The sequence below is a fragment of the Poecilia reticulata genome, unplaced genomic scaffold (genome assembly GCF_000633615.1).
Source record: "Poecilia reticulata strain Guanapo unplaced genomic scaffold, Guppy_female_1.0+MT scaffold_131, whole genome shotgun sequence".
Classification (NCBI taxonomy): domain Eukaryota; kingdom Metazoa; phylum Chordata; class Actinopteri; order Cyprinodontiformes; family Poeciliidae; genus Poecilia; species Poecilia reticulata.
The window spans coordinates 657,706-685,428 of NW_007615014.1; the positions used below are offsets into that span (position 1 = coordinate 657,706).

The window sequence follows — 27,723 nt, forward strand, 5'->3', positions numbered from 1 at the left end:
ACAGAATAATAAACTGAGTTCATTGAATTATTTAGATATCAGTTAGCATCTTATTCTAGATGAGCCGTGTCTGTAGTAGCTGCAGATTTTTGGCCACTTCAGGCCTCCGTAGTAACATGTGTTAGGTGAAGGCCTCACCGACGAAGATCCAGGCGCTGTCCCTGTACTCGCTGTGCCAGGACACGGCCTCCTTGATGCCCAGGTCGGCCTCGCGCTCGTTCAGCTCATTGATCAGCTTCACCTTCGTCAGCGGACTGCAGATACAACAGAACCACCGAGTCGGACTCAACAACCAAACTGGACAAATTGGGACATCAAGTTTAAWAAATCCATGCATGGTTTAAATATGTATCTCCTTATAACAGATAAAGCAGCTGCTCTACATTAGTCTCATCCAYCCTCCGGTGTGAAGTTAGGTCAGACTTCACACTGGGCATCAACCCCTAGTCCCCCTTCCTGGAGGTTACATCCTAGAACAGGTGTCCACAAAGTCTAAACCAGTCCAACCTCCGAGTTCCAGCATGAAACTTCTGGTAGCAAGGGGAACCTTTCACATCAAATAATCACATKACTAAATAAGGCTGAATCGTTTTTAAATCCTCAGGAAGAAAACGGTCCAGATCTAAAATGATAAAGTTTTGGTGTTACTGTGTGAGCCGATTTAGAGAGCACCATATTTCTGTCTCTGTGGATGTTCTAGTTTGGGTTTGTTCTGACTTATCAGCCAGTTATTGATACACGTAAGTTTAAACTGATCAGATTGTGAATGAGGTCCGGGGAGGAGYGGAAGAGCGGCTGCTTCCCGGACCAGCTGCGACTGCAGGTCCGCTACAGTCTGCAGGAATAGGTCCTCAGGACATCGGTTCACTACCAGCAGAAAAGCAGCCTGAATGAAGGAGAAGAATCACTTACTTCATGGTTTAATACAGCTCGGAGGAAGCGGCGTGAGGAGGAAACGGTTTACTCTGTTTACATGACCAACTTCCGCTTCAAATCTCTCCTCTGCTGCCACCTAACGGTCAGATTGATACTAGTTGGTTATTAAAACGCATCTACTGTAAATCATCTGAGAGTTTAAAAGATGAAATAATTAAATAACTTAAATTAAATAAACASTAAAGAGATTTGAGTATTTTTCCTTCTCAATAAACCYGATAAAACAATCCGTTCTACTCCCCTCCTTTAGGGGGCGCTGTGAAGCTAGCTGTTAGCTGTTGAACCGGTTTAAAGTCTGCCTGGTCTGCTCGTAAACGTTRCATTTATGTCTAATTTGACCTCTAAATATTTCAGAAAAATTGTTTATTCCGACGTTGATCAGTTTGATGTGAGCTAGAGTCATGAAATATCTTTAGTTTTAGTATAATTTAGCTAAATGTAATAACCTAGCTGCTAAATTAGCTCTTCTGCTGTTAACTGAGGGAACTTAAAACTTTCAGGATTTTTATGTAAATAAACCGAACCRAACCGAAGCGGGTCCAGCTCCTACCTTCAGTGGTAAGTACATTTAATTTAAACCCGAATGCTGGAGCCAATTTAAAGCTTCCTGTCAGTTTCTGAATGCAGAGGTTTCTGTTTGGTGGAACAGAGAGGGATGGAAGTGAAACGTTACAGGAGCAGAGGTAAATAAAATAGAAATAAAAGAAGGTAGAGGACGTTAGGGACGGGGATCAAAGGTCCAAAGATTCTGGAAAAGGGGCAAGGTCATTTTATTATTATAAAATATTTAATCAACAAGGTAATTTAAAGAGTTTTACATGATTAGAAGGAAAATAAAACAAAAAACAAGCACACACAAAAAACATGACACAGCAGGCAAGAGGTTGAAAAACAGACACATATKATGATGCTCCGCTACTCACCAAATCAACTCTAACCAAGTAGGTTTCAGCCTGGTATTGAAGGGACTCGATGTTTCGGCTGGTTTTCAGTGTTCTGGAAGTTTGTTCCAGATCTGTGGTACATAGAAACTGAATGCTGCTTCTACATGTTTGGTTCTGGTTCTGGATGCAGCAGCAGATCTTTGATCCATTCAGTGATTTATGAACCAACAGAGGGATTTAAACAGGCGGAGAAGAGGAAGAATAATTGTTGCTTTAAATTAAGAACATTTTAGACGTTTAATGTTATAAAGCTGTTATGTCATCATCCGGTCCGTATCTGACCAGACTCCAGAACTGGGTCAGGTTGGACCTGTCTCAGACATGGTTCTGGTCTAAACTGGCTGAGCTCCCAGTAAAAACAACTGGGCTCTTTTCTGACCAATCAGAATGCKGCCTCAGCTGTGCCGGGTTTGGGTGGGTTCTGTGGCTCCTCCTGCCAGACAGGGGCTGCTGTTGAGCTCAGCCTGTGGTAAYCTTCTGTTTGTCTCAGAGGGACCAAGACAACAACGACGATGATGATCTCTCAGCTCTTCATCCTGTCCTCCAAGGGCGACCACCTCATCTACAAGGACTGTATCCTTCTGACCCGGTTAGCTCCAGGTCCTGGTTATGGTTCTGGTTCTGGGTCTGGATTTGGTTCTGGTCAGCCCAGCATCAGCCAATCAGAGTTTAGCTTTTTTCTGTGTTCAACACTTGACTCTRAGACTCAGATCGTGGAGAGGCAAGAAGTGATGTCATCGACRTTTTCTATGAGAAGGTCACAGCGCTGACAGGAGACCAGCCGCCCGTCGTCATGGTAACACTGCTGTCCCTCTCTCTCTCTATCCCTCCATCTGATCCTCTGTTTTCCTGCAGAGCCACAAAGACCTCCACTTCGTCCACATCAGGCAGGGCGGTCTCTACTGGGTTGCCACGACGACAGCTGACTCCTCTCCATTCAGCATCATCGAGTTYCTGAACAGGTTGGTGTTGGTTCGCCCCCAGCTGCTGACCCGTCGGCCGGTGGTGACCTCTGACCTCTGCTCCAGGCTCAGCGGTCTGGTGAAGGATTACTGCGGCAGCCTGTCAGAGAAGGCTGTTCAGATGAACTTTGCCCTGATCTACGAGCTGCTGGACGAGGTGCTGGTGAGTCTGTGGCCACAGTCTGTGCTGTTGGTCTGACAAACAGAAGAGATGCCCTGAGCCAGAGCCGTAGCTCCGCCCACACGCACAGAGCGATTTGTGTTACTGTTGCTCATAGTAACATATTTAACTGAAAATGTGTGAAGAATGTCAATAAATATAAAAAATACAAAAGATAAAAAACTTGATCTGTCTGTGTTGGAATAATCAGAATTATTTTACTGTAGACAGACAGTGTCGCTTTTTGTAGACAGAAAAAAAGCAACAACTTTGTTTTTAAACTAATGAGAAACATGACAACTAGTAAATATTGAAGCAGCAGAGACCCGAGGAAGGTTCCGTGTCCGTCTGTCCATCCGTCCTGCTCTAGACACGAATCGCTGTGTCAGTCTGAATAATCATTTAGCTCCATGTGAAAGCGTTCAGGCTGTGACTCCATGTCTCCAGGACTACGGCTACGTCCAGATGACATCATCAGATGTCCTGAAGAACTTCATCCAATCAGAGGCCGTCTCCTCCAAACCCTTCAGCCTGTTCGACCTCAGCAACGTGGGGCTGGTACGTATCGCCCCCTACTGGGAGTCATTACCTCCCTTGCAGCCGGGCCCTGGTCACAACCTGATCAGAACCTGATCAGAACCACATCAGCAGAGGTTCTGCTCCTCAGGTCCAGCAGTCTGGGCTGAGTTGGACCAACATCTCCAACTTGTTGTTCTGGTCCAGGTTCCAGGTGAAGCCTGGAACCTGTAGAATCTGAACCTGTGGTGCTGGTTCTGATGGTTCTGGTGGTTCTGGTTCTGATGGTTCTGATTGTTCTCTGTTGCAGTTTGGAGCGGAAACCCAGCAGAATAAAGTTGCTCCCAGTTCTGCTGCCACCAGACCAATCCAGTCCAGCAGAGACCCGGTACCAACACTCTGGCTGTGTTTGACCAGAACCGGACTGCTGGTTCTGGTCACTGACGTGGTTTTGTTGTTCTCTAGGGAGGGAAGAGCGAGATCTTTGTGGATGTGATCGAGAAGATGTCGGTGGTGATCGGCTCCAACGTGAGTTCAGTCCAGGTTCTCCACCACCAGTAATATCCAGAACCAGAACCGCAGTCGGGAGGTTCTGGAGATTCAGACTCAGAAACAGAACAAACCTGGTGGTGTCATTCAGAGTCTCAGTGGAGACGTTCTGGGCTTATCTAGAGATGAACTGGACCTTCTGCTCTCCAGYTATCAGAACCTGAACGGTTTTGCTGGTTCTGTTGACCCATGACCCGAGCCGTCAGCTGCAGGCTGAGCTGTCTGTGTTCTGACCCACAGGGGGTTTTGATGAAGGCCGACATTGAGGGAGAGGTCCGAGTCAAGTGCTACATGCCGAGCTGCTCTGGTGAGTCTTCAGAACCAGAACCAGAACCAGAACCAGAACCAGGTGTTACTGGTACACCTGGTCCCAGTAACACCAGGTGTTTCTCTGTCTCCCAGAGATGCGGATCGGTCTGAACGAGGAGTTCAGTGTGGGAAAATCCCAGCTTCGAGGTAAGCCCCATCCCCTGACCTCTGACCAATGACCTGTCCAGTAGCAGGCTCTGTCCACTGAAAGGTTCTGACCCGTCTAGGTTACGGCGCCGCTGTCCGGGTCGATGAGTGCAGYTTCCACCAGTCGGTCCAGCTGGACGAGTTCCACAGCCACCGGATCCTCAGACTWTGTCCCAGCCAGGGAGAGGTGACCTCTGACCCCAACATAACTGAGCTCTTCATCCTGTGATGACCTCACTGACTCCTACTCTTCCTCCTCCAGCACACAGTGATGCAGTACCGGCTGAGTGACGAGCTGCCGTCAGCGCCACCGTTCCGCCTCTTCCCCAGTGTGGAGAGGGACTCAGCAGGACGGTAAGCCCCGCCCCCTCAGGGGTTCTGATTCTGGTTCCGGTTCTAGTCTCCATCAGACTGGAGAACTGTTAGTCTTCACCAGCAGGGGGCAGCATCACCATCACCTCTATATCCTCCATGTTTATGCTTTTCCTCATTTTACTAAACAAATATTTTATTATTATCCATCTGACCTTTGACCTTATTCCCATTCTATACCTATGGTGATGTCACTTCCTGAGTTCTTGATGAAGCATTTCCAGAATATTAAAGCTGCTCAGCTTGTTTACAACTGGCTGTTCCTACCAGGGCGTCTCCATGGTAACRGTGAACTGCCACCAGGGGGCTCAGGTCCCTGCAGATGAAGCTGCTCTCTGATTGGCTGCTCTAATGAAGCTGTTGTTGTCCTYCTCAGGCTGCTGATGTACCTGAAGCTGCGTTGCGACCTTCCGCCCAAGAGGTCAGTCTCCCTGCTTCCTGAGGGGGCGGGGCCAGCGGCTCAGGTGAAGCACACCTGCTGCTCTGCGTCACTCTGCTCCCTGAGCGCAGCTGGAAATGGYTTGTTTGTTCAGGAGGAAATTGATCTGGGTTCTGTTGGTTCTGGATGGATCGGCAGTACCCAGGCCACTGACCCCATCATCACTGACCAGAACCAGGCCGGCTTGCTGCCACACCCTGCAGCCACTGCTCTGGTTCAACATGCAAATCAGGGCAGAGTGGCTGCAGCTCACCTGGCGGGTTGCTAGGAGACCACAGGTAGCCGGGCTCCAGCTGGGTTCCTGTATGAGGAACAGCAACTTCTGGTTCTCCTGGTTCTGAACCGTTTGGTTATACCTGAGCGGGCCTGGTTCTGATCCTGGCTCTGCTGATGGAGCTCAGTGACCCGGTTCTGATCCAATTCTGATTTGGTTCTGACCCGCAGCTCAGCTGGACAGCAGTGCTGCTTTTTTGTTTTGAGTTTTGCTCACTAATTCAGGCTCAGATCATCTCCTGCCTCTGGTTCACAAACAGACACCAGCTGCATAAACTATAAAATAACAGAAGAATCAAAGATTAATATACAACAAGAACCCGGTCAAAACTGACTCAAAAGTAACCGGTTCTACCATCCAGCAGGACGGATCTGTCAGAGTTGACACCTATTAACACAGATTAAATAACACAGGAAAGACAAGAGAAAGTTAGATTCTGAATACTCGCGAGGAGAACAGACWGAGATGTGCTTTCAGTWACAATCTCCTACCGCTCTGAMAGCACATTTGCCTGCCCCTCTCTTTTTAGGATCCCTAATCACAGAGAGCGCTGTAACTCTAAAGGGAGGGGGAAAGACACTTCATCACACAGTTACAGCGCCAATGATTGTCACTAACTAACAACACAATCTTATCTTGCACTAGATAATCCAGTTCCTGACCCAGGGTCAAACAGAGCAAGTTGTACGTCTTCACGGCGATGGTTTTACAGCTATCTAACAGGTCAAAAAGCAGGGCGTTCTGTAAAGAGCTGCTGTCACTGCTCTTCTTCAGAGAGGCCCTCTGAGGAAGGAAATCAGAGTGATTAACAATACAGGAACATTTCTTAAAAGATAATGACTAAACAAATAAGAGTACATAACATTAAGTACAGTAAGAACATTATAGAGGTATAACAACATTTGATGACAATACAATTTACCTAACAGGTCACATCTACATCCATTCATGGCTTAGAATGGCCTAGTCAAAGTATGAACCTGGATCTAAGTGAGAATATCTTGTAATTATGTGAAAAAAATAATATAGTGTGAATAACTTTCATAAATGTAATTAATTTAAATTATTTAGTTTAATTTCCCTTTGGGAAAGTATTAATATTAATAATAAAGTATTTTTTTAATTTGAATTGAATTGAAGGTCAGGATTTGTGAAAACATTTCAGTTCAGGTTCCTTCATGGTGGAAGATAAACTGTCCATCTAATCCAACAGATTATCTACCTTAGATTACACAGGAACAAATGAATGGRTTCACAACTGCAAACTACAGACACTATAGTAAGTTACTGTAACAGAAAGTAGAAGTCACTGTAACAGGAAGATGGAGCACAATGATGATGATGATGATGACATCACCTTCTTCTCTTTGTAGCACCGCCATCAACCTCACCGCCTCCATCCCGGTTCCTAGAGGTTCTGTGAGGTGAGCGTTGCCATGGAAGCTCTGATTTGACTGTGGTTCTGGTGTTTGGCTTCCGACCCAATTTGGTTTGTAAAGTCGGATGGAAATAAGGAGCCGGCATCCGTTCCTGATGGATGGTTCTGGTACTGATCCAATGGAAGAACCAGAACCTGTCTTGGCCGTGGATGGATGCTGACCCCATGGTGACCTATGACCCTTGTGACCTCTGTGTTTCTCCCCAGTCTGTCCCAGGAGCTCAGCAGTCCTGATCARAGCGCGGAGCTGCAGCTGCAGAACAGAACCGTGTTCTGGAAAATCCCGCGGTTCTGTGGAGGAACCCAGCTGTCCGCCCTGTTCAAGGTGACCCGGTTCTATTCTCTCTACCTTCTGGTACCAGAACCTGCTGGTCCACAACCAGTYCGCCAGAACCTGTAGATGCAATAATATGTCCAGTTTTTGACCCATTTCTGGAATGATCTGCTCCATATTTTCAATCATCATCAGAGYAGATGGGTTCTGAATCTGGTTCTGGACAAGTCTGGTTCTGGGCTGACAGCGCATGGTGTCAGTAACAGAACCGCTGATTCTGTCGTGTCCTCTGTCCCCAGCTGGACGTTCCGGGTCTGAGCTCCGCCTCCATGCTTGAGGTTGGTCCRGTCGGRCTCAGCTTCGAGCTGCCTAAGTGGACCGGAACCGGATTACAGATCCGCTTCCTGCGCCTGTCTCCCATCCATCCCGGCCCATCTCAGCGCTGGGTCCGATACGTCACGCACTCCGACTCCTACATCATCCGGATCTGACCCGGTTCTGAACCGGCTGGACCTGGTCTGAATCTCTGGAAATTCAGTTCTGTTGGACCTTTTAAAGCAGAACTCTTGAGTCTAGAACCAGGAGGAAGTTCTGTGCTGATTCAGCCTGATCACGCTCACTGACCCGTTCCACTTCTGCTTCAAAACTTCCTGCTGATAATGATTCACCAGCCGACCCGGAGCAGTGCGGTGCTGAAGGTTAAACCCGGCTGCGGCCCGGCCYGACTCGCTGGGCTCGTCCCTTCCTCTGGGGTCCCACAGGAAGGCCCGCRGTTCTGATCCAGAACAGCGACAGGAAGCAGAGGAGGCTGCAGAGACAGCGGTAACTGGGTCGGCTCTGGACTTCCTGATGGAAACAGTTCTGACAGGCCCGGTTCTGAACAGCGCCTCCATAACATGTTGCTGCTCTGTTCCTGTTCAGGACAGAACCAGAACCAGTCCAGAACTCCTCTGACCCGCCCTGAGGTGATAGTTATCTGAAGAAAAGTTCTTCTTCGAGTTCTGTGATTTGAATAAGTTACTCTGATTTGCACTTATGCTAATCAGCTAATAGCAAAGCTAATTTTAGTCTATGGATAAATTCTGAAACACTTATTTCCTTGGATGTTTTTTAAGATTTCATTTGAATAAAGTTTGACATCTGGGTTGAAGTTTTAGTTTTTGACTGTTAAAAATCTTCAAAAAGTTAGACGTAATAGTCATGCTCTTATTTTGAAGTCTGTGGATACAGCAGCTCCAATTCATCACTCCACAGTTAACAGTTTAAAATCTGCTGAAGKCCTGGTGCTTTCTGACCGAATCCCTACCGCGGTCAGTTAGGCTAAACTAGCAACAGCGTTAGCAACAACTGTGACACTTAAACATGGTATAACTCATGTCACTGACACATGGGGCACATCAATATGACTGAATTTCGTGCTTTAGCATTAGCTTCTGCTAATTACTGTGTTGGTATAGCTACTTAGCATTAGCAGAACAAATATTTATAATTAGTGCTTTAGGATTAGCATAGCTAGGTTTGTAGTTGGCGATCCTACCACTGAGTTAATGTCCTTCCTTAGAGGATCATAGAAGCATCCATACAGGGTGACCTCTGACCTCTGGAGGGACMCTAATCTCCTTACCTGCTCTGTTAACAGAACTCTGAGGTGATTCAGATCCATAACTGGAACAATAACAGAAATATTATTTTGATCAGTTTCACTTCCTCCCAGATGTTGAAAGCTTCCAGATGTTTTTCCATGAAGACTTCCAGCTGTGAGCCCAGCCTCTTCCTCTTCTCCCTCCTCTTCCTCAGCCTCTGGGCCGCATGCAGAGCCGACCGGAGCTCCTGCAGCTGAGTGAACATGTTCTGCTGATTAACATCTCGTTCCACTCAATAGACCGCAGGACGGAGCCGGGTTCTGCTGGGACCGGCTAGAACACGTCGGCACCAATAGTAGCCCGGGAGGTTCTGGTCAGAACTCAAAGCCAGGATCTGGACCCAGACTCACCAGAAGGTCAGGACTCGGAACCAGAATCTAGACCAGGATCGAGGTTCTGGAGGAGCTTGAATCAGTTCTGACCCAGAACCAGGAAGTTTTCAGTTTTGTTTTCATGTTAAGAATTTTAGTTTCAGTTTCTATGGCTTCTTATTAAATATTAGCATAAACTTAAAACAAAACACMTTCCTGCTGAGTCATCCTATCTTCTTCAGCTGTAGAAAAGTTTTACAGCCTGATGAACTTCGGACTTTCATCATAATTAATGTTCATCAATAAATCATGGAGTTTTGGTTTTGATCTGGGAACCAGCTAACCAGGACAGGCCCAGGTCTGCTGGTTCTGACCTCAGATAAGCAGAAGGAAGCGGGTCAGCGCCACAGACCTGCTGCCTCAGCTGTTCTGGGGAAACAACAACTGGCTGGACTGAACCGGTCCTGGGTCAGAAGAACCTGGCCAGCGCAGTGTTCAGCTGGACTCAACCGGTCCCGGTTCTGAGCCGATCCCGGCTTGTGGATATTTCCTCTTTAATAAATAAGCTTTTATSCTTCTGACTAATTGAAATAATTTTATTTTCAAYTATTTGTTTATTTTMATTTTTAACAGTTTTCCAGAAACTTGTCAGGCAGCTTCAGACTGATCATGTAAAAAACTAAAACAGGTGAGGGAGAAATTKTGCTTGCATATTTATGAAAATATTATCATTAATATTTGCTATTTTTTATTACATAATAAAGTTAGAGCCCTGAACMGGTCCAGGTTCTGATCTCGATCCTGGTTCCGAACCGGTTCTGGTTCTGATCCCTGCCCGGTTCCTCTCAGATGAATCCTGATCTGTTRAACGTTTCACGCATCGTGTTGACATGTTGGAGGACTCCGCGTTGCGCAATCTGCAGTCTGCGCGCGCACACACACACGCACGCAGACGCAGGTTTGTGTTCCCGCATCCCTCCATCCTCCTCCTCCTCCTCCTTCTCCTCATCTGGATCGAGTCCTTCACAAACCTTAAATCCGAGTTGTAACCTTCTCAGTTGCGGTGAAAGTGCGTTGGTCCTCGGTAGTGCGGGTTAACGGCGCGCTCGGTCCTCACAGGCACAGCAAGCCCGCTCTCACACACGCAGCCGTTGCGGAAGCTCGGAGCAGCCGAGGCGGCGCTAAAACCTATTAGCATACTAACCAGTTCTGGGTGGATGGACGGCTGAACGGAACCTCCCGGACCGAACCGACACCGCCTGACAACCAACAACACTCCGCCGGCTCAGGCCTYATTTTGTCGGGATTCTGCTGCCGTCCGCCTGCCGAGGAGATGGGGGACAAGGCGGGCACCAGGTAGGGCTGTTAGCCGCTGTTAGCTGCGGTTCTGACGGGCTGAGCTAGCGTTAGCAGCCGCTCTGCTGGTTCTGGACGGGGGAGCTGGGCCAGGCGGGACCGGCGGGTTTAACTGCTTTATTGGAAGGGGGTACCCCAACCAGGGCGAACAGAACCCTCGGGGCTCGGTTCGGGTCTGTTCCCCCTGAGGACACCAAGGCTGCGGGCGAAGTTAGCCCCGCAACAGGGTGGGGTTAGCGGGGCAGCCCAGGCTCCAGAACCGGTCTGACCAGAGCCACTGCTCTGGGACTGGARCAGGTTGGGGTCGTGGGTGGAAAACACGACTCCAGCATGAAGACAGGTGGGCGGAACGGACCCTGGAAATCCTGGAGTTTCACGGAGATTTCCGTTATTTCCGCCCAGGGAACACACCGAGCTACTCCGGTTAAATATCAGCCTGGTTCTGGGTCCACCTGCTGGTTCCGACCCAGGTGGAGGAGCGGGTCGGCCCGGGTTCAGTCACTGGCCTGAAGCCAGTAAACAGAAAGCCAGCCTGACGGCCTTCTGGTTCCTGCAGACACCTGAACCGACTCTGTAGTTTGTTGTGTTTTCATCAGAACCAGGACCAGAATCAGGCCGGTRGAGCCCACTAACCTGCTGCAGAAACGGTTACATGTGGATCCAGTCGAACCGATAACTCCCAGTTTCACATCCTGGTTTTAGGAGTTTCCGGGTCACCTTCCATGGAGACCYAGGATTCAGTTCAGGTGTTGCTGCGGGGTAGACGGGGCCCCAGTAGCAGTTGGTGTTACAGTGACTCTTTGAGGCCTCTGACTGCAGACGGCTGCCTCGTGCTAACAGCTGATGCTCCTCAATAACCTGTCCAGGATGACATTTGGTTGGGAAGTCGTTGCTTAGTGACCACATGAACTCAAAGCCTCAAAGTGGGCAGAACCAGAAAGGGTCCCATCATGATCCAGTTGATCCCATCAGAACCGGTCAGGAACCTATCGGGTTCTGATGTTCTGTTTGCTGCTTTAAGGGTCCACCAGCTGGTTCTGTGTACGTTCACTCAGGTTTCCATGACAGCAGTCCTGTTCTGCTGATTCCAGAACCAATCTGCCGGCCCAGATCGTTTGTTTAGGAAATCTTCAGTTTTCCATTTTGGAAACGTTCCAACTTCCTGAATCGCTGCTCAGCCACTTCCTGTMAGGAAGCKGCTGGCAGGGCAGGAAGTGAGGAGCCAACATGGTCGCCAGCTGCAGGGGGAGAGTTCTGCTGCAGCCGAGTCCACAAGGACTCRCCAGGGGAACAGGCTGGTTCTGGTTTGCTGCAAGTTCTGGTTCTGGTTCAGTGTTTCCTGCTCCAGTCCAGCTGGTTCCAGTTCACACAGAAAAACCCAGAACATTCAGAACACTGAGACTGTCAGGGTTTTGTTGCCGGTTCTGGTGACACTCGGTGCTGAAGCCACAGGCTGGGTGGGTCTGTGTGGTTCTGGTTCTGGTGATCAAACAGAACCCAGTTTGGACCAAAACTAGAGGTGCAGACTAGGCCAGAGGAGCCTCTGGTTCTGTAGAACCCGGCTCGTTCTGGGTCAGATCATCAGAACCAGCCCACWGCACCGCCATGTTCCAGTCTGTTCATCTGATTTCTAGAGAGAAGAGGCTTTCAGGATCGTGATCTCTGACCTTTGTCCTACCTGTAGAGGCTGACATGGAGCTCGTTTCTCTGAGCTTCCTGCTCTGTCCTTTGACCCCAAGCTGACCCTGCTGAACCAGGAGCCTTTCTTCAGGTTCCTTCAGATAGAACCAGAATCAGCTCCTCCTCCTCGTCTTCCTCCTGCCAGCTGGCGTTTTCCCAGCAGGCCATGCTGCAGCAGGTGGAAGTGATTCCCAGGAGGAGCTTCAGTCTGTAAACACAGCGACATCAGCAGCTGGGCAAGAACCAGAACTCGGTCCAGTCTAGGTCTGACTCATTAATACTGAATAATAAACAGGAGATAAAGGTCAAAAGTCAACCAGATTAACAGAACCTGAGATGGTGKGTCGGCTGAAYCGTTTTACTGGACCGGGATTTTCCTAGAATCAGAACCTGTTGATCACACCACTGTGGAGCTGCTCCAAACACGTCACTGGTTCTGATGGTTCTGGAGGTCCAGGTGGTTCTGGAGGTCCAGCAGCTCGTTATTGTGTCAGAGGTAGAGCAACCTGATACTTCCTGTTTGGTGGTTGTGGTTCTGATGGTGGCAGGAAGTGAGCGTTGGACCCCATCAGAGTATAAATGACAACTTCCTGAAGTTGTGACGGGCCTGGACCCGGACATCCAGAACAGAACACAGACTGTTCTGGTTCTGCTCACATCCCAGAGGGTTCCATTAGGCTCTGGACTTTGAGTAGGCCTCTGACTCTTCCAGAGCCAGTTGTTTAGAGAAGCTACTGCTGTCATCAACCACTTCCTGCTGACTGCACACCAACAGGAAGTTCACACACACACACACTTCCTGTGGCTGCTGATGCAACTCACCTGCAACCTGTCAGAACCACTTAGAACCCCATTCTGGACCAGTGGTCCCGTGCAGAACCAGGGGGCCTTTCAAACAGAACCAGCAGCTTGTCTCGGACTCAGACTAACTTTCTTCTTCTTTTCCTCTTTCTCCTCAGAGTCTTCAAGAAGTCCAGTCCGAACTGCAAGGTGAGTTCTGCTGAATCCGGTCTCTGGTGGCCAGACTTCGGTTCTGTTCAGTGGTTCAGGATCCACTCAGGGATGATGATGAACTAAAACTGGATCAGAAACAGGAAGTCAGCTCTAAAGCCTGACAGAGGGGGAACAGCACCTCCATGTGGTTAACATAGACCTTACAGGTTCTGATGGAGACTGGTCCATCAGAACCTTCATGGGTCAGTACAAAACAATAGCCCAGTCAGACACTAGAGCCAGGTCCGGTTCAGACTGAATCAAGACAGAACCGGGTCAGGCTATAGGAGGAGGTTCTGTTCCTAGAGGAACCCAGGTTCTGAACACAGATACAACAGAACCTAATGAACAGTTTAGAGAGCTGATCTCAGTGTCATAGACGGAACCAATGAGGACCTGGTCCAGTTTCTGCTTCTGCTTCTAACTGGACCTCCTTGTTCTGACCCGCAGCTCACAGTCTACCTGGGGAAGCGGGATTTTGTGGACCACCTGGACCACGTGGACCCAGTAGGTGAGTCCCGAGCTCCAGAACCCTCAGATGTTTGACCAGAACCGGGTTCTGGACACCAACTGATGAGTGTTTTCCTCCCAGATGGAGTGATCCTGGTGGACCCGGAGTACCTGAAGGACAGGAAAGGTGAGCCGGACCTCAGAACCGTCATTGGGTTCTGTTGGAACCACTCCTGATGCTGGAGGGTTTTTTTCCTTCAGCCAGATGGGTCGGTTCTACAGAGCGGGTCAGACCCAGCAGAACCCAGAATGAAGGTCCAGTCAGAAGCTCTGGGTCTGAACCCTGACTCCGGAACACGGATCTGGTGGGTCCCGTTGACCAAGTTGACCTGTACTCCTCCTCTTCCTCCTGCAGTCTTCGTCACACTGACCTGCGCCTTCCGGTACGGCCGGGAGGACCTGGACGTCCTGGGCCTGTCCTTCCGGAAGGACCTGTACATCTCCACCTTCCAGGTGAGACTCTCCGCCACGAGGAACCGCCGGCTCAGACTGACACCAGAACCACGGCTCATTTAGGAGGATACAGAACCCAAGAATTCGTCAGCTATAAACACCGGGTTCCCCCTGACATCCTGCTGAGCCCGGTGGGAGGGCGCTAGAGCAGTCATCCAGCGGCCTGCTGTTTTTGAGTTGAAAAAGTTTTGAAGTTGGCAGAAAATGTTAGAATATCACAAGGTAATTATGTGTTATTGGAAAACATTAATAATACCTAAACATCAACTATAAAGTCTTTAAAAAGCCAAACAAAAAAAATTTAAAAATCCTGAAATAAATAAACAAGCTATGCCTATCCTGGTGGGGGCAAAAGGAAAGGCTGGTGGCCCGCCAGGCTTATAATACACTGGGGGAAACCTTGAAACCCCTCAACACCTGATTCCCCAGCGCTCAACACAAACTTCCAACAGTGTGACTACAACTCAGCTTTTAGAGTTCTGACTGAGAAATGGTTCCTCAGTCATCTATGAGGAACCATTTCAGGAGAATACACCTCTGTCAGCTATAAACGGTATAATTCTTGCTTGGCCCGTACATTCACAGCACATACTTTCAAAAGTGCAACTGTAACTGTAGAGCCCCAAGGTAGAGACCCATAGAGTCTCTGTAGAGTCCTGTTGAGACCCCTGCAATTTAGTGCAGCCCCATAGAACCCTGTAGAACCATCCACCTGCAGCTAAATGCTGATCAATGACAAGCTTTCTCATGTCGTGTTCTCCAGGCGTTCCCTCCAGTTCCTGAGGAGAAGAAAGCCAACAGCCGGCTGCAGGAGCGCCTGCTGAAGAAGCTGGGCCAGCACGCCCATCCTTTCTACTTCACAGTGAGTCCTTTCTACCGCTACAGCTCTACCTAACTCTAGAATGGTTGTTAGAATCTGCTGAATCTGATGGGTTTCAGTGGAGCTTAGGTTCTGGTTCTGGTCCTTTGGTTCCTCCATCCAGCTGTGTCTGTGTATTTGCTGAACTAGATGATAGCAGAGCCTTGGTTCTGCTCAGCATCACGGAGGCCTGAACAGAACCGGGTGCAGGTTCTTATCTCAGGAAGTCACTCGGTGATTCACTCGCTTCCTGCTTCACGCCTCTGCAACCAGTTTCCTCTGCAGTGCGGCATTGTTATACTCCAGGTGACCCTCTGGCCACACTAAGACCTACAACTGTGGAAAACTTCTAGAAATTACCTTTGACCTTGGAGGAAACAGTGAAAGCTGCTTTCTGATTCTGATGCTCCCAGATCAGGGTCCAGGAAGGCCCTAGAGGGCCTCCTGCTCTTTTCAGAACAGAAGAGTCTCCAGAGCTCCGGTCTGCAAAGCAGCACTGATATTCATCAGATCTAGGTCTCTAGTTTATAATTTATAGAGATTAAAGTGTTAATCTCACTGCAGACGGTGAGCCATGACCTCTGACCCAGGGTTTAAATGAGAGATGAGTGAATGCATCCCATAATAACAAGCAGTCTATATAGCTCTTAGCATTGATGATGATGATGATGGTTTAAACTATGATGCTTACTGTGTTCCAGATCCCTCAGAACCTGCCGTGTTCGGTCACCCTGCAGCCCGGACCAGAGGACACTGGGAAGGTAACAGCTCACCAATAATCACCAATATTCATCATTGATCAACAGTAGAGCTGAGTGTCTGGCTCATGTCTGAGGGAACCAGTACCTGGACTCTAACTGGACCACTCCGGAACCTTAACGTTGATCAGGTTAAAAGATGACTTCAGGGGTATGAATAATTCTGAGCCTAGCTGTAGTAGAGGAAGCAGATCATCAGATAAATCAGCTGGACTGGCCCAGTTCCACTCAACTGGACTGGCCAGTAAAACCAGTCAGTCAGCATTAGTCCAGCCTGGTTCTGCTGGTTCTGATTCTGAAGTGAACCCGGTCTGTCCTCCTTGTAGGCTTGCGGTGTGGACTTTGAGATCAGAGCGTTCTGTGCCAAGTCCATAGAAGAGAAGATCCACAAGAGGTGAGTTCAGAGCAGCAGTTCCACCCTGACACCACCAGGTGGTGCACTTCCATCCCACCAGTGTGCCCAGTGCTCCCATTGTGCTGTGTGTCTCAGGAACTCGGTGCGCCTGGTGATCAGGAAGGTCCAGTATGCCCCGGAGAAGCCGGGCCCTCAGCCCATGGTGGAGACGACCCGCAGCTTCCTGATGTCGGACCGCTCCCTGCACCTGGAGGCGTCGCTGGATAAGGAGGTACTGCTGCTGCTTCTTCATCCTCCTCTTCATCGCTCACGTCACCGCTATCCTCATCCAGGACTCTGTTTCCCATCATGCAGCTGTACTACCACGGAGAGCCCATCAGCGTGAACGTTCACGTCACCAACAACTCCACCAAGACAGTGAAGAGAGTCAAGATCTCAGGTCTTCTTTCTCTTCCTCTCTCCTCCTCCTCTTCATTTGTGCTCAGTGGGACCAGAAAGTTCTGAAGAACCCATTGATGTCACTCTCTCTCTCTCTCTCTCCGCAGTGCGCCAATACGCCGACATCTGCCTGTTCAGCACTGCCCAGTATAAATGCCCAGTTGCCCAGCTGGAGGCAGAGTGAGTCTCAGTTCAACCACAGCCAACACATGATGATGATGACTTGAGGCTTTCTGTCGGAAACCTGTTTGAAGATCAACTGGTTCACATATCAGCTAGAAACTGGTCTAAACTAGTTTGAGATAAGTTAAGCTAGTTTGGACCAGTTTTAGTTGGTGTAAACCAGTCTGAACTGGTATAAGACAGGTGAACCAGTTACAGTTGTTTTGAACTGGTTTAAGGTAGTTGAGTCACTTAAACCAGTTCACATCTGTTCACATTGTGTTTTAACTTTACGCCAGAATAGAAACTGGTTGAGACTAACGTCAGCCTGTGGTTTTCATAGCGACCAGGTGTCGTCCAGCTCCACCTTCTGTAAGGTGTACACTCTGACTCCGACGCTGGACAAGAACCGGGAGAAGAGAGGCCTGGCTCTGGACGGGAAACTGAAGCACGAAGACACCAACCTGGCCTCCTCCACCATGTAACACACACACATACACGTCATCATTGACTTTCATTCATTTCTACAACCTGACCCTAAGCAAAAGTAATTTCACACCTTAGCCCTAAACCTAACCTCTGACCCAAAAACAGTGTTTCCCCTCATGGGGACCAAGGAGCAGAGGTCCCCACAGGGACACAAAAACCTGATTCTTTCTCTCTCACACGCACACACACACATACATACGGCACTATGGTCACATAAACTCCTTTTCCTCCTCTTACGCAGAGTGAAGGACGTGACCAACAAGGAAGTTCTGGGCATCCTGGTGTCCTACAGGGTCAAGGTCAAGCTGGTGGTGTCACGCGGAGGGTAAGACACTTCCTGTTTTTTTTATCAGTCACATTGGGAAGAAAATACAGACAGACAAGCACCTTATGGCCAATCAGAGCTCTGCAGGTCAGTTTCAGGGGTGCTATTGGATGCACTATTCAATTCATTAGCTTCAGTAACAGACTGGACCCGTTACAATAAAAGCTTGCAGCCAGTTGACTGAGCAGTGATCCCAGTTAGTGGCTACTGTTCTGGTTCCACCCGGTTCCAGCAGCTTCCTGTCTGTCCTACAGGGACGTGTCGGTGGAGCTGCCCTTCATCCTGATGCATCCCAAACCCGTGGAGCCGCCCGCGTCCCGCCCACAGTCAGGTGAGACATGCCGGCACTTACCCTCAACCCATTTCCATGGCAACCTCCACCGCTCACCCTGTCTCTGGTTGCAGCCGTGCCGGATTCGGACCCGCCTATTGACACCAACCTCATCGAGTTCGACACCAAGTGAGTCACAGACGGGTTTGATCAGCTGCTGGCTCTGGTTCTGGTTCTGACTGTCTGTCCGTCTCGTCCTCTCAGCAGCGTCTCCCAGGACGACGACTTCGTCTTCGAGGACTTCGCCCGCCTGCGCCTCAAAGGCGTCGTGGATGACAAGGATGAGGACTGCTAGGAGGACGCCTCACGCTCGCTTCAACACACACACTGATACACATACACACACACACACACTGATGCACACCGACACGCTTCATCACCTTACATTCCCCAGCAGGGGGCGGGTGAGAGCTGGACTGCATTGAGGCTCGGTGGTTCTTCTTCTTCTCCTGTTTCAACTCCTTATCCCCCGTAAGCCCTCCTTCTTTTCTTCAGTGGGCGGGGCTTAGAGCTGACCACTTCCTGTTAGGTGTCCCTGAACGTGGATTGGTTTTGTCTCAAACCAGCGTCCCCGTGTCCTCTGTGCTGCTCCAGTTCAGCTTCAGACTTTGAACCAGTAGAACCAGTCACTCAGGCAGCAGGAGCCAATGGTCAGCCTGTAGCTGAGTAGAGATCTGCTGCCACCTGGTGGCCAATCCGAATCTGATGTTCTGTTGGTGTCTCAAGTTCAGGAGTCAGAATCCAGTTCCTCCCAGTCCCATGATCAACACCAGCGTTCCCAGTCCTATTCCACTCCACGTGAACTGGCTGAACCGGTCCGGTCCAGTCTGGTACAGCTCCTGGTGGTGGCTTGTTGAAGGAAGTGGAGGTTCTTCCTGATGGTGCCGATCAGAACCAGAACTAACCTCACTTGTTCCTGTTTTTAGAGGAGAATCTAAAAGGTTCAGATGTTCAACTTAAACGGGTTTGGAACCTCTTCAGGTTCCAAACCCGTCTATTCTAAACCCGTCCTTCAGAATATTGTCCCCTTTTCAGCACCAAATGTTTTGGGTTTTCGGGTTGGAGATGAGGTTCTGTCAGAACCTAGACGTTTGTTCTGCAGCTGAATCAGGGTAGTTGAGTTGTTTCTAGACGGAACCGGTTCTGACCTGATTTTGTTCCTCCAGCTAGACCTGAGCCTCTATCAGTCAGTTCTCCTGTCGCCCTGCCACACTGACCCGTTCAGAACCGAGCCCCTCTCAGCCGGTCCTCCGAGCCGCCCGTCCGGCCTCGTTCACCAAGAAGAAGAAGAAGGTTTTTTGTTCCCACGCCGTGCTGTGAATCGTTGGAGCTGTGATTCTGTCCTGGTTTCGTCGTGCTCTGTGGGGTTCCTTCGCTCTACGTGTAAACAGTGCCACCCCCTGGCCGCCGCCATGCCCTGGGCCGCCGCCACGCCCTGGGCTGCCAACGCTGCCCTCTGGGCCGCTGCCATGCTTATGTCTATACAACAGAGAAGTGATCTGGAAACATAGAGTTCTTCTTCTATTATTATTATTATTATTATTATGCTTCTGATTATTATTATTATTATTATTATTATTATGGTGACTTATTACTGCTACTGTATCATCAGCGACCATGATTATCCTCATAATCAGTTCAGAGTCTGTTTGCCATGTATTTTTTATTTTCAGATTTTTATTTAGTTTTCTTTTTATTATTAAAGTGAAATGAACTAACAGTCTTCCTGTTATTATTKATTATATAGAAACAATAAACAACTAACAAACAAAAGCTTAAAAAATTAAAGTTATACTTAATATCTGAACCATCCATTTTCCGCTTGTCCAGAGTCAGCAGCTTCAGTAAGGAGGCCTAGACGTCCGTCTCCCCAGTCGTTCCCAGCAGAATAACATCGTCCCTCCAGTGTCCTGGTCTTCCTCYGGGTCTCCTCCCAGTAGGACCTAAACTCCTCACCAGGGAGTCTCCATTCTAGCCAGATGCTGAGCCACCTCATCTGGCTCCTCTCAGTGTGAAGGAGCAGCGGCTCTACTCTGAGCCCCTCCTGGATGACTGAGCTTCTCTCTCTAAGGGAGAGCCCAGACACCCTGCAGAGAAAACTCATTTCAGCTGCTTGTATCCGTGACCTTGTCCTTTGGTTCATGACCATAGATGAGGGTAGGAACTTGAATTGACCGGTAAATTGAAGGCTTCACTTTTTGGCTCAGATCTCTCTTCACCAGAACAGACTGGTACAACGCCTGCTTCACTGCAGACGCTTCATCAATCTATCTGTCGATCTCCTGCTTCATTTTTCCCTCATTCATGAACCCAGAGATACTTAAACTCCTGAACTTGGGGCAGGATCCCCCCCCCCCCCTGTCGATCTCCCGCTCCCTTCTTCCCTCATTCGTGAACAAGATCCCCAGATACTTAAACTCCTCCACTTGAGGCAGGACGACCCCCCTAAACTGGAGAAGGCACTCTACCCTTTTCCGGCTGAATACCCTCGGTTCTGGAGGCACTGATCCTAATCCCGACTGCCTCACACTCGGCTGCGAACCGCTCCAATGAAAGCTGTAGATCATGACCTGATAAAGCCAATAGGACGACATCATCTGCAAAAAGCAGAGACGGGATCCTAAGGCTACCAAAGCGGATCTTCTCCACACCTTGGCTGGTCTAGAAATCCTGTCCATGAAAGTAATGAGCAGAATCTGTGACAAAGGGCAGCCTAAGCTGAGTCCTACTCTCACCAGAAATGAGCCCGACCTACTGCCTGCGGCCCGTATCAAAGGCTCTGGTACCCTGGTTCTCCAGGAGGGCTCCCTGAGGGACATGGTTGAACGCCTTCTCCAAGTCCACAAAAGACATGTAGACTGGTTGGGCGAACGTCCAGCACATTGATCTCTGATTAAATTTAAATTGTTTAAAACTAGATTAAAATGCAGAAAATAAAAATCGGTAAATAAATCAGAAATGATCATGTTTGTTTAGAGCCATCCTCTCTCTGCTGCCCCCTGCTGTTCAGGAAGCTAGTGTCATTGTACAACCCGGAGCTAGACGGAACCGGGTTTAAAGTGGTTCTAAGCAGCCTCTGGTTCTGGTTCTGTTGGATCCAAGTCATGTGAGGAACATTAGACAGAAAAGCATCATTTCTTGTTCAGTTATTTAAGAGAAAAAAATTATTTTCTTTATTGTGCCGGACAGTAAAGTCTAAATTATATTTTCATAAAGTTTTAGACACATCTAAAGGCTGACGGCCTCTGGCCCTCGATGAATGCAGTTTCATTCACTGGTTCTGATGGTTCATCATAGCAGACAGAAACCAGTCAGAAACTGGGAACCAGTCAGCTCCGTTTAAATGGTGCAGAGGCTGACGGCACCAGCAGGGGGCAGCAGAGAACAGCGGATAAACCGGACACAGAAAGACACTTCATCCCCTCATCAGAAAATATTATTATTATTATTATTAAATATGTTTCTATCACGGCTACAAAAGAAACCATCTGAAAGCCAACATGGCTGCTGCGTGTTCCGGTCCAGTTCGATTCGGTCCGTTTTAGAGGTTCCCAGAATTTTTTTCTACATTGTAAGCATCAGCGGAAAAAAATATTATTATTATTATTATTATTATTATTATTATTATTATTATTATAGTTGTTTCTGATTTTATTTTCAAAAACAGACTTTTATTTTGAAGATCTTGTGTTTTCTCTGACCCCATTCTTCATCATTTATGGCCCACCATCATCATCATTCTCCATAAAGTGAAGTTTTATGAGCCTCGGGGTTTAATGATTCACCTGCAGACAGGTGAAAGAAAACAGAACTTCTCTCAGATCACCACCGACTCCCGGTTCTGGTTCCGGTCCTGGTTCTGCTCGATTCAGTATAGAACCTTTTCCCGGTTGGTTCTGGAGCTACGTTCTTGCTTCTTCTCCCGAACTTTGAACTCCTCGCGGTTTAACTGAAGGACCGGTCCATTGCTCAGCCAACAGAATCAGAACCGGAACTTGAGGAACGCTCCAGAACTTCTCTGGTTTCTCTGTTGGGTTCCAGAAAACGTTCAAAGTTCATATGAAGCAAAATGAAATATAAATCTGATTTATGTTCAACGCTTCAGACAGAAAGAATGAACGGATCGATTGTCCCGATTCTGAAGATCCGGATCTTTTTTTTTAATTCTGAGTTTTTTCTGAAAGCAGAAGAAGCATCGATCTGTTTTGGTCTATCGATCACATCATTTATCACCGATTCATGTTCTGGCTCATATGTTGACAACTAAATACATTTATTTATTTTTATTCATGAATAAATTAGAAATGATTTTATTAATTTCAATAATATCACACTCGTTAATATTCCAGCTGAACTGACTCGTTTATCATTAATAATAATAATAATAATAATAATAATAATAATAATAATAATAATAATAATAATAATAATAATGATGTCTAAGTCGTTAATTATTGCCTACATACATAAAATAAATGGACCAAAAATCAAATCAATTATTTGGACCTTTAAAATGGAACCAATTAAAAACTAGAATATTTCTGAAACCAGCTTTTGTTTGTAAATAAAGCGTAAATGTTTGTAAATAAACAATAAATGAACGCGGAGGCGCAGCGCGCGGAGGCGCAGCGATGATCTGAGGCAGAAGTTTAAACATCATTAAAGCTCCAATCAAACACTTGAAAAGATGAAAAGTGAAGCTTTACGCGGCTTTACGGCGCTACACTAAACTAAATACTCATCAGCGTAAAACAATAAATCTCCCATAAATCCATAAAGATGCAGATAATTCCTCCACAGGAGGCCGCGGAGGCATCTTCAGAGTTGTCGGTTCGAGTCCCTCAGAGAAAAAAAAATGAAAACACGGAGAGGATTCATGAGAGAAAATATGAGAAATACTCCCGGCAAACAGGAAGAGTAAGGCCAGGAAATATGGGAATAATGAAATAATCTGTTCACTGCAGAAAAACAGGACAGAAATTCATGTTTTTAAGTGTTTATTAATGTTAATTATGAATTTAAAAAAATAAAATAAAATTGTAATATTAAATCAGAACAATAAAAGCATATTAATGCAGAAACATGGAAATAATCAGTTAGGTATCTGCTTAAAGGTCTTTGTACTGATGAGACACACACACACACACACACACACACACTCTCTCACACACCCGAGAACATTCTTGCGTGTCTAGGTTAGCAGATGTGCGTGTCTCTCTGCGTTTTCGCGCGTCCTGCGCTTGTCCAACATTGACGTCCATGGAGGATAAAACCGAACCGGGTCAGAATATTTAATTACAGAAAAGGAGGGAGGTGACGTCAGCAAATGTTTACGTTATAATTATGACACGTTTTTAGTTTTTCTGCTTCCTCAATCTGTAAAATGTTGAGATTTTTTTAATATTAAAATGAAATCTAGCTAAAAGTCTAGATTTCACAAACGTTTTGAACATGTTTATGATTATTTATATGGAAAAAAAAAACCTGCGGAACATTTGTATCCGCGAATCGAACCGCTGTCGGTTTCATCAGAATCATAACCACAAAAAAACATAAATTAATGTTTAATAATCCTGATGTATAAAAAATTTAATCCGATTAAATTATGTATAAATGCTTAATATAAAATAAACTGAATCAATAAAAACAGCTTAAATAGATAAAAAGTATTATTATTATTATTATTATTATTATTATTATTATTATTATTATTATTATTATTATTATTATTATTATTATGCTGAAGGCGTATTTCGTAATTAAATTTGTTAACTAGTAATAATCAAATGAAGGAGAAACTCATGTAAAAATGATTTTAAATAAATACCAATAATTAATAGAAATTAAAACATTACTGTAATATTAAGTTCAAGCACATTCTTTGAACGTTTTAATAAGTTTAATTCAAATAAAAGTACATAATGTGATTTTCTTATGTTTTAAATGAGTTTAACTAAACTGTCATAAATGATCAGATATTTATAGTTCAGTTTATTTCTGGTGCTTTATAGAGAAATGGAGCGAGGCCCTTTGAAGTGTAAATGCCCCCCTGAGGGATGATGAGGATGATGATGACGATGTCGGGCTCCTGATGAAGGCTGGAGGAGGAAGAGGAGGATATCGGGCCATAAACGGACCATGTGACCGCGCCCGTTTATACCTGGCGCAGACGCAGCGCGCGCAGACTCGCAGGGCGGCCGGCAGGCAGCAGGTGGAGGCGCGCGCAGGCCACGGACACGCGGACACAGAGCTCACCTGCAGACAGGTGAGCGGCAGCAGGCAGGCTGGAGCCGCAGTATGCTGAGGGAGAACCCTCACCTGGGAAGATGTACGTCAGTTACCTGCAGCTGGACAAGGAGCCCACCATGTACCCACACCAGAACCCGGTGAGCCGCCACCCGGGGCTCAGCCTCAGCCCCCAGAACTTCCCGGTACCAGGCCCGCCGCAGTACCCGGACTTCCCCGGGTACCACCACCACCACCACCACGGCCTGAGCGCCGAGCCGCAGCAGGCCGGGCCGGGCGCCGGCGGATGGAGCCCGGCTTACCCGCCGCCGCCNTGGAGCCCGGCTTACCCGCCGCCGCCGGCCCGGGAGGACTGGACCGCGCACCAGTACGCCGCCGCCGTGGGCGCTCCGACCGCGGGCGCCGGGCCCGCGCTGAGCTTCCAGGAGTTCCCCGGTCAGCCGGCCGCGCTGCTGCCCGCCGCCCTCAACCCGTCCGCGGGGCAGCTGTCCCCCGGGTCCCCCAGAAGGAGGAACCCGTACGACTGGATCCGAACCTCCGCGCCGCCCAGCAACCCAAGTAAGAACCCGAACCAAAATCAGCAACTGGGCCGCCAGACGGTACCGAAGCTGCAGACAATTAAACATGATAAAACGTTAAATTCATCGGTTTATTCTTAGTTAAACGTGGAAAATGTTGTTCCTGGTGGTTCGATTCGGAGCAGTTTGGACCGGGAGCCTCGCCGCTCCCAGCAGAGAACTGTTGGACATTTTAATATGAGGCTGATATGAAAACAGAGACGATACGAGTCAGCTTCAACAGCTGCATAACTCTGTCAGGAAATATACTAACTAACTAACTAACCAACTAACCAACTAACTAACTAACTAACTTATTATTATTATTATTATTATTATTATTATTATTATTATTATTATTATTATTATTATTATTATTATAACGCGGCCTTGTCACTACACTGTCATTAAATATTACATTTATATTATTTATCATTTAGTTTTAATCATCTGATGTTCGGATTTTCAAAAATATTTCATTTTTTTTACATCAGATTTTATTTGAATAATAATAATAATAATAATAATAATAATAATAATAATAATAATAATAATAATAATAATAATAATAATAATAATAATAGCTTTTCTCTAACGGAACAGAAGCATTTCACTCCGATTAATCCAGAATAAATCCTTACTATCGGTGTGAGTTCGGCGGGAGGAGGTGGAGCCGCGGGTTCGGGCCGCGGTCCGTCCGGTTCGGTTCGGAGCTGTCATGAAACCGCTTCATGATGGAAATGTTACGGGTCGGGCCGACACACCTGGAGACTGTTGATGAGGAGATGATGAAGGCGGGACTCACTCAGAGTTGGAAGTGGACCAGAACCAGAACCAGAACCTGGAGTTATTTGCCTGTTTCTTCATTTCTGGGACTAAGATGAGAAAACCGAACCATCAGAACAGACTCACCGTCCTGTTTAATACCACGACCTGCGGTTCTGTACTTGGAACAGAACCGAACAGAAGTTACTTCTCCTGTTCTGACCCAAAAAGAAACCCAAATCTGGTTCTGAGTTTGGAGGGAAAACCTTCAACCGGTTCTGATCCGGATCAATCCGGGGTTCCGTCGGGTTGACGGAAATCGATTCTCCTTCAGAAATATTTAATATTCCGGAATTTTGCTCAAAACTCATAAAAGCTGATTTGATCGACAGAATAATACTGAGGAACTGGGCTGTTGCCATGGTTACAGTAGCCAGAACCCGGAACCACCTCCTCTGTACTGGATCATTAAAACCCGATCCCTTCCTGGCAGTAGTAGAACCAGAACGTCTGGACCTTCTAGGACAATCCAGAACCTTTTAACTTCAGATTCTTTTTCTGTTTATTTAAATAAATAAAATAAGGCCATCTTATTTATTTATTTATTTATTTATTTATTTATTTATTTATTTATTTATTTATTTAAATGATTACATTTTCTTTTTCATGTTTCCTTGCTTCGTTCTGATTGGCTGAGATGAACAGAACCAGCCCGTGGTTCTGGATCTGTACTGGGTCAGAACCAGGCTCAGCTCCAGTACGGTGGAGGCAGTGTGCTGCTGTGGGCCGTTAGTCAGGAGAGACGGTGACTTGAGAGGTCAAAGCACCAGAACTGTCAGAATCTGCATTGGACCTTCAAACGGGTCTGAAGAACATCGAGTTCTGGAAATGACCGGGTCGGTTAGGATCAGATCGGGTCTGATCGGATCGGGCTGGTGTCGGTTCTGATCTCCAGGTCCAAGCTCAGGTTTGTTTCTGTGGCCCATGTTTGATCGGGTCGATTCTAATTGGATGGGGCCGGTGTCGGTTCTGACAGACGTTCCTTTGGTTCTGAAATGCTGGACCACTAACGAACCGGACCAGACCACTGGTCTGGGTTCTGGTTGATGTTGTTGATAACAGGTTCGGTTATCAGGCTCTGACAGACAGAACCGGACCGGGCGGGTGGGTCGGTGCCAGCTGCTGCTTTCTGTTTCCTCAGACTGGTTCTGTCTCCTGGATCCAAACCGGTCCGACTGGTCCGCGGTGCAGCCTGAAGGATGGACCCTCTGGCCCGACTCTTCAAAACCGTTAACCCTGCTGAGCCACCTCTGACTTACTGCAAAGGTTCTGATTGGACTCTCTGTGTGGTCAGGAGGACTTCCTGTTCCAGGCTCATCGGGTTAGAACCGGTCCCGATGGACACACCACTATCTGGACCAGAAGATCTGTGAACAGAACCAACTGGATCAGAACCAGCTAGAGAACACCAGCGGTACCTAGTTGTGTTTTATGGACCGGTTTGGTCCCGTTTGGCGGTCCGACCCGGTTTGTTGGTTCGGTCCGGTGAAGTTATGAGACGAGACGATCAGTTTCCAGTTTGCTGACTGCCAACTAATTTATTGATTGACTAATCGTTGACTAATCATCTAAAATAGATGATCTGGGATATCTACAGTGGTGCAGCTGGTAGTCAGCTGGTGACTTTCTGACAAAAACTCTGACCTTCAGCTTCGGCTCCAGGTGCATTGTGGGTGATATAGGCAGCAGCCATGTGACCTCTGAGGCCACAAACGAGTGATAAACTGAGTGGATGAAGGCGTCTGACTGCAGCAGTGAGAACCGCTCTGCCTCAGGCATCCTGCAAAAACTCACATCTTTACATAATGACAGCCGACGTGATTAACAGCTGCAGCTGAGAGGAAGAAAGACTGCAGCAGAACCGGGTCACTGTTAGTCACAACCGGGTCACTGCTGGTCAAAATGATTGCTGTACGACCCACTGATTATTTATATATCTATCCAACAGAAAGGGATGTCATTAAAAACTGTTATGATTATAAGCCATAAGCACTGTGAAGCATCTAATGTTCACAAGGGATGGATGGATGGATGGATGGATGGATGGATGGATGGATGGATGGATGGATGGATGGATGGATGGATGGATGGATGGATGGATGGATGGATGGA

General features: G+C 47.5%; 4 protein-coding genes and 1 long non-coding RNA gene across 6 annotated transcripts in view; 3 read left to right on the forward strand and 2 right to left on the reverse strand.

Moving 5' to 3' along the window:
• rbmx2 (RNA binding motif protein X-linked 2) overlaps nucleotides 1–1,827 on the reverse strand; it is a 3,711-nt gene extending 1,884 nt beyond the window's left edge. Inside the window, 3 exon segments of the mRNA XM_008401812.2 lie at nucleotides 66–254; nucleotides 913–1,012; nucleotides 1,487–1,827. Coding sequence (XP_008400034.1) covers nucleotides 66–254; nucleotides 913–917 — 194 coding nt within the window. The 5' untranslated portion in view covers nucleotides 918–1,012; nucleotides 1,487–1,827.
• Nucleotides 1,177–8,470, forward strand: ap4m1 (adaptor related protein complex 4 subunit mu 1). Its single transcript, XM_008401809.2, has 16 exons — nucleotides 1,177–1,494; nucleotides 2,371–2,453; nucleotides 2,591–2,676; nucleotides 2,736–2,842; nucleotides 2,909–3,005; nucleotides 3,450–3,560; nucleotides 3,829–3,906; nucleotides 3,984–4,046; nucleotides 4,308–4,374; nucleotides 4,470–4,523; nucleotides 4,604–4,710; nucleotides 4,786–4,877; nucleotides 5,272–5,316; nucleotides 6,982–7,032; nucleotides 7,254–7,371; nucleotides 7,620–8,470. The coding sequence occupies exons 2-16, from the start codon at nucleotides 2,393–2,395 to the stop codon at nucleotides 7,809–7,811; spliced, it is 1,329 nt and encodes a 442-aa protein (XP_008400031.1). The 5' UTR covers nucleotides 1,177–1,494; nucleotides 2,371–2,392; the 3' UTR covers nucleotides 7,812–8,470.
• A 1,703-nt stretch (nucleotides 8,471–10,173) lies between these two features.
• On the forward strand, nucleotides 10,174–19,703 carry LOC103459883 (arrestin red cell). 2 transcript variants are annotated; one of them, XM_008401814.2, is made up of 16 exons: nucleotides 10,174–10,630; nucleotides 13,270–13,300; nucleotides 13,754–13,814; nucleotides 13,896–13,940; nucleotides 14,169–14,266; nucleotides 15,030–15,128; nucleotides 15,827–15,886; nucleotides 16,210–16,277; nucleotides 16,374–16,509; nucleotides 16,593–16,677; nucleotides 16,784–16,856; nucleotides 17,182–17,319; nucleotides 17,569–17,652; nucleotides 17,907–17,983; nucleotides 18,058–18,112; nucleotides 18,191–19,703. In XM_008401814.2, the coding sequence occupies exons 1-16, from the start codon at nucleotides 10,608–10,610 to the stop codon at nucleotides 18,276–18,278; spliced, it is 1,221 nt and encodes a 406-aa protein (XP_008400036.1). In that variant the 5' UTR covers nucleotides 10,174–10,607; the 3' UTR covers nucleotides 18,279–19,703. The 2 variants fall into 2 exon arrangements, with proteins under 2 accessions (XP_008400036.1, XP_008400035.1); XM_008401813.2 differs by having other exon boundaries at nucleotides 10,175–10,630; nucleotides 18,188–19,703.
• Nucleotides 19,704–23,942: 4,239 nt separating this feature from the next.
• The window catches only part of cdx1b (caudal type homeobox 1 b), a 5,075-nt gene continuing 1,294 nt past the window's right edge, over nucleotides 23,943–27,723 (forward strand). Inside the window, exon 1 of the mRNA XM_008401815.2 lies at nucleotides 23,943–24,787. Coding sequence (XP_008400037.1) covers nucleotides 24,310–24,787 — 478 coding nt within the window. The 5' untranslated portion in view covers nucleotides 23,943–24,309. The remainder of the gene's footprint in view (nucleotides 24,788–27,723) is intronic.
• On the reverse strand, nucleotides 24,865–26,058 carry LOC103459884 (uncharacterized). Its single transcript, XR_532824.2, has 3 exons — nucleotides 25,699–26,058; nucleotides 25,428–25,557; nucleotides 24,865–24,990 (listed from the first exon to the last, which is right to left on the reverse strand). It is a non-coding gene; the product is annotated as an uncharacterized LOC103459884 (long non-coding RNA).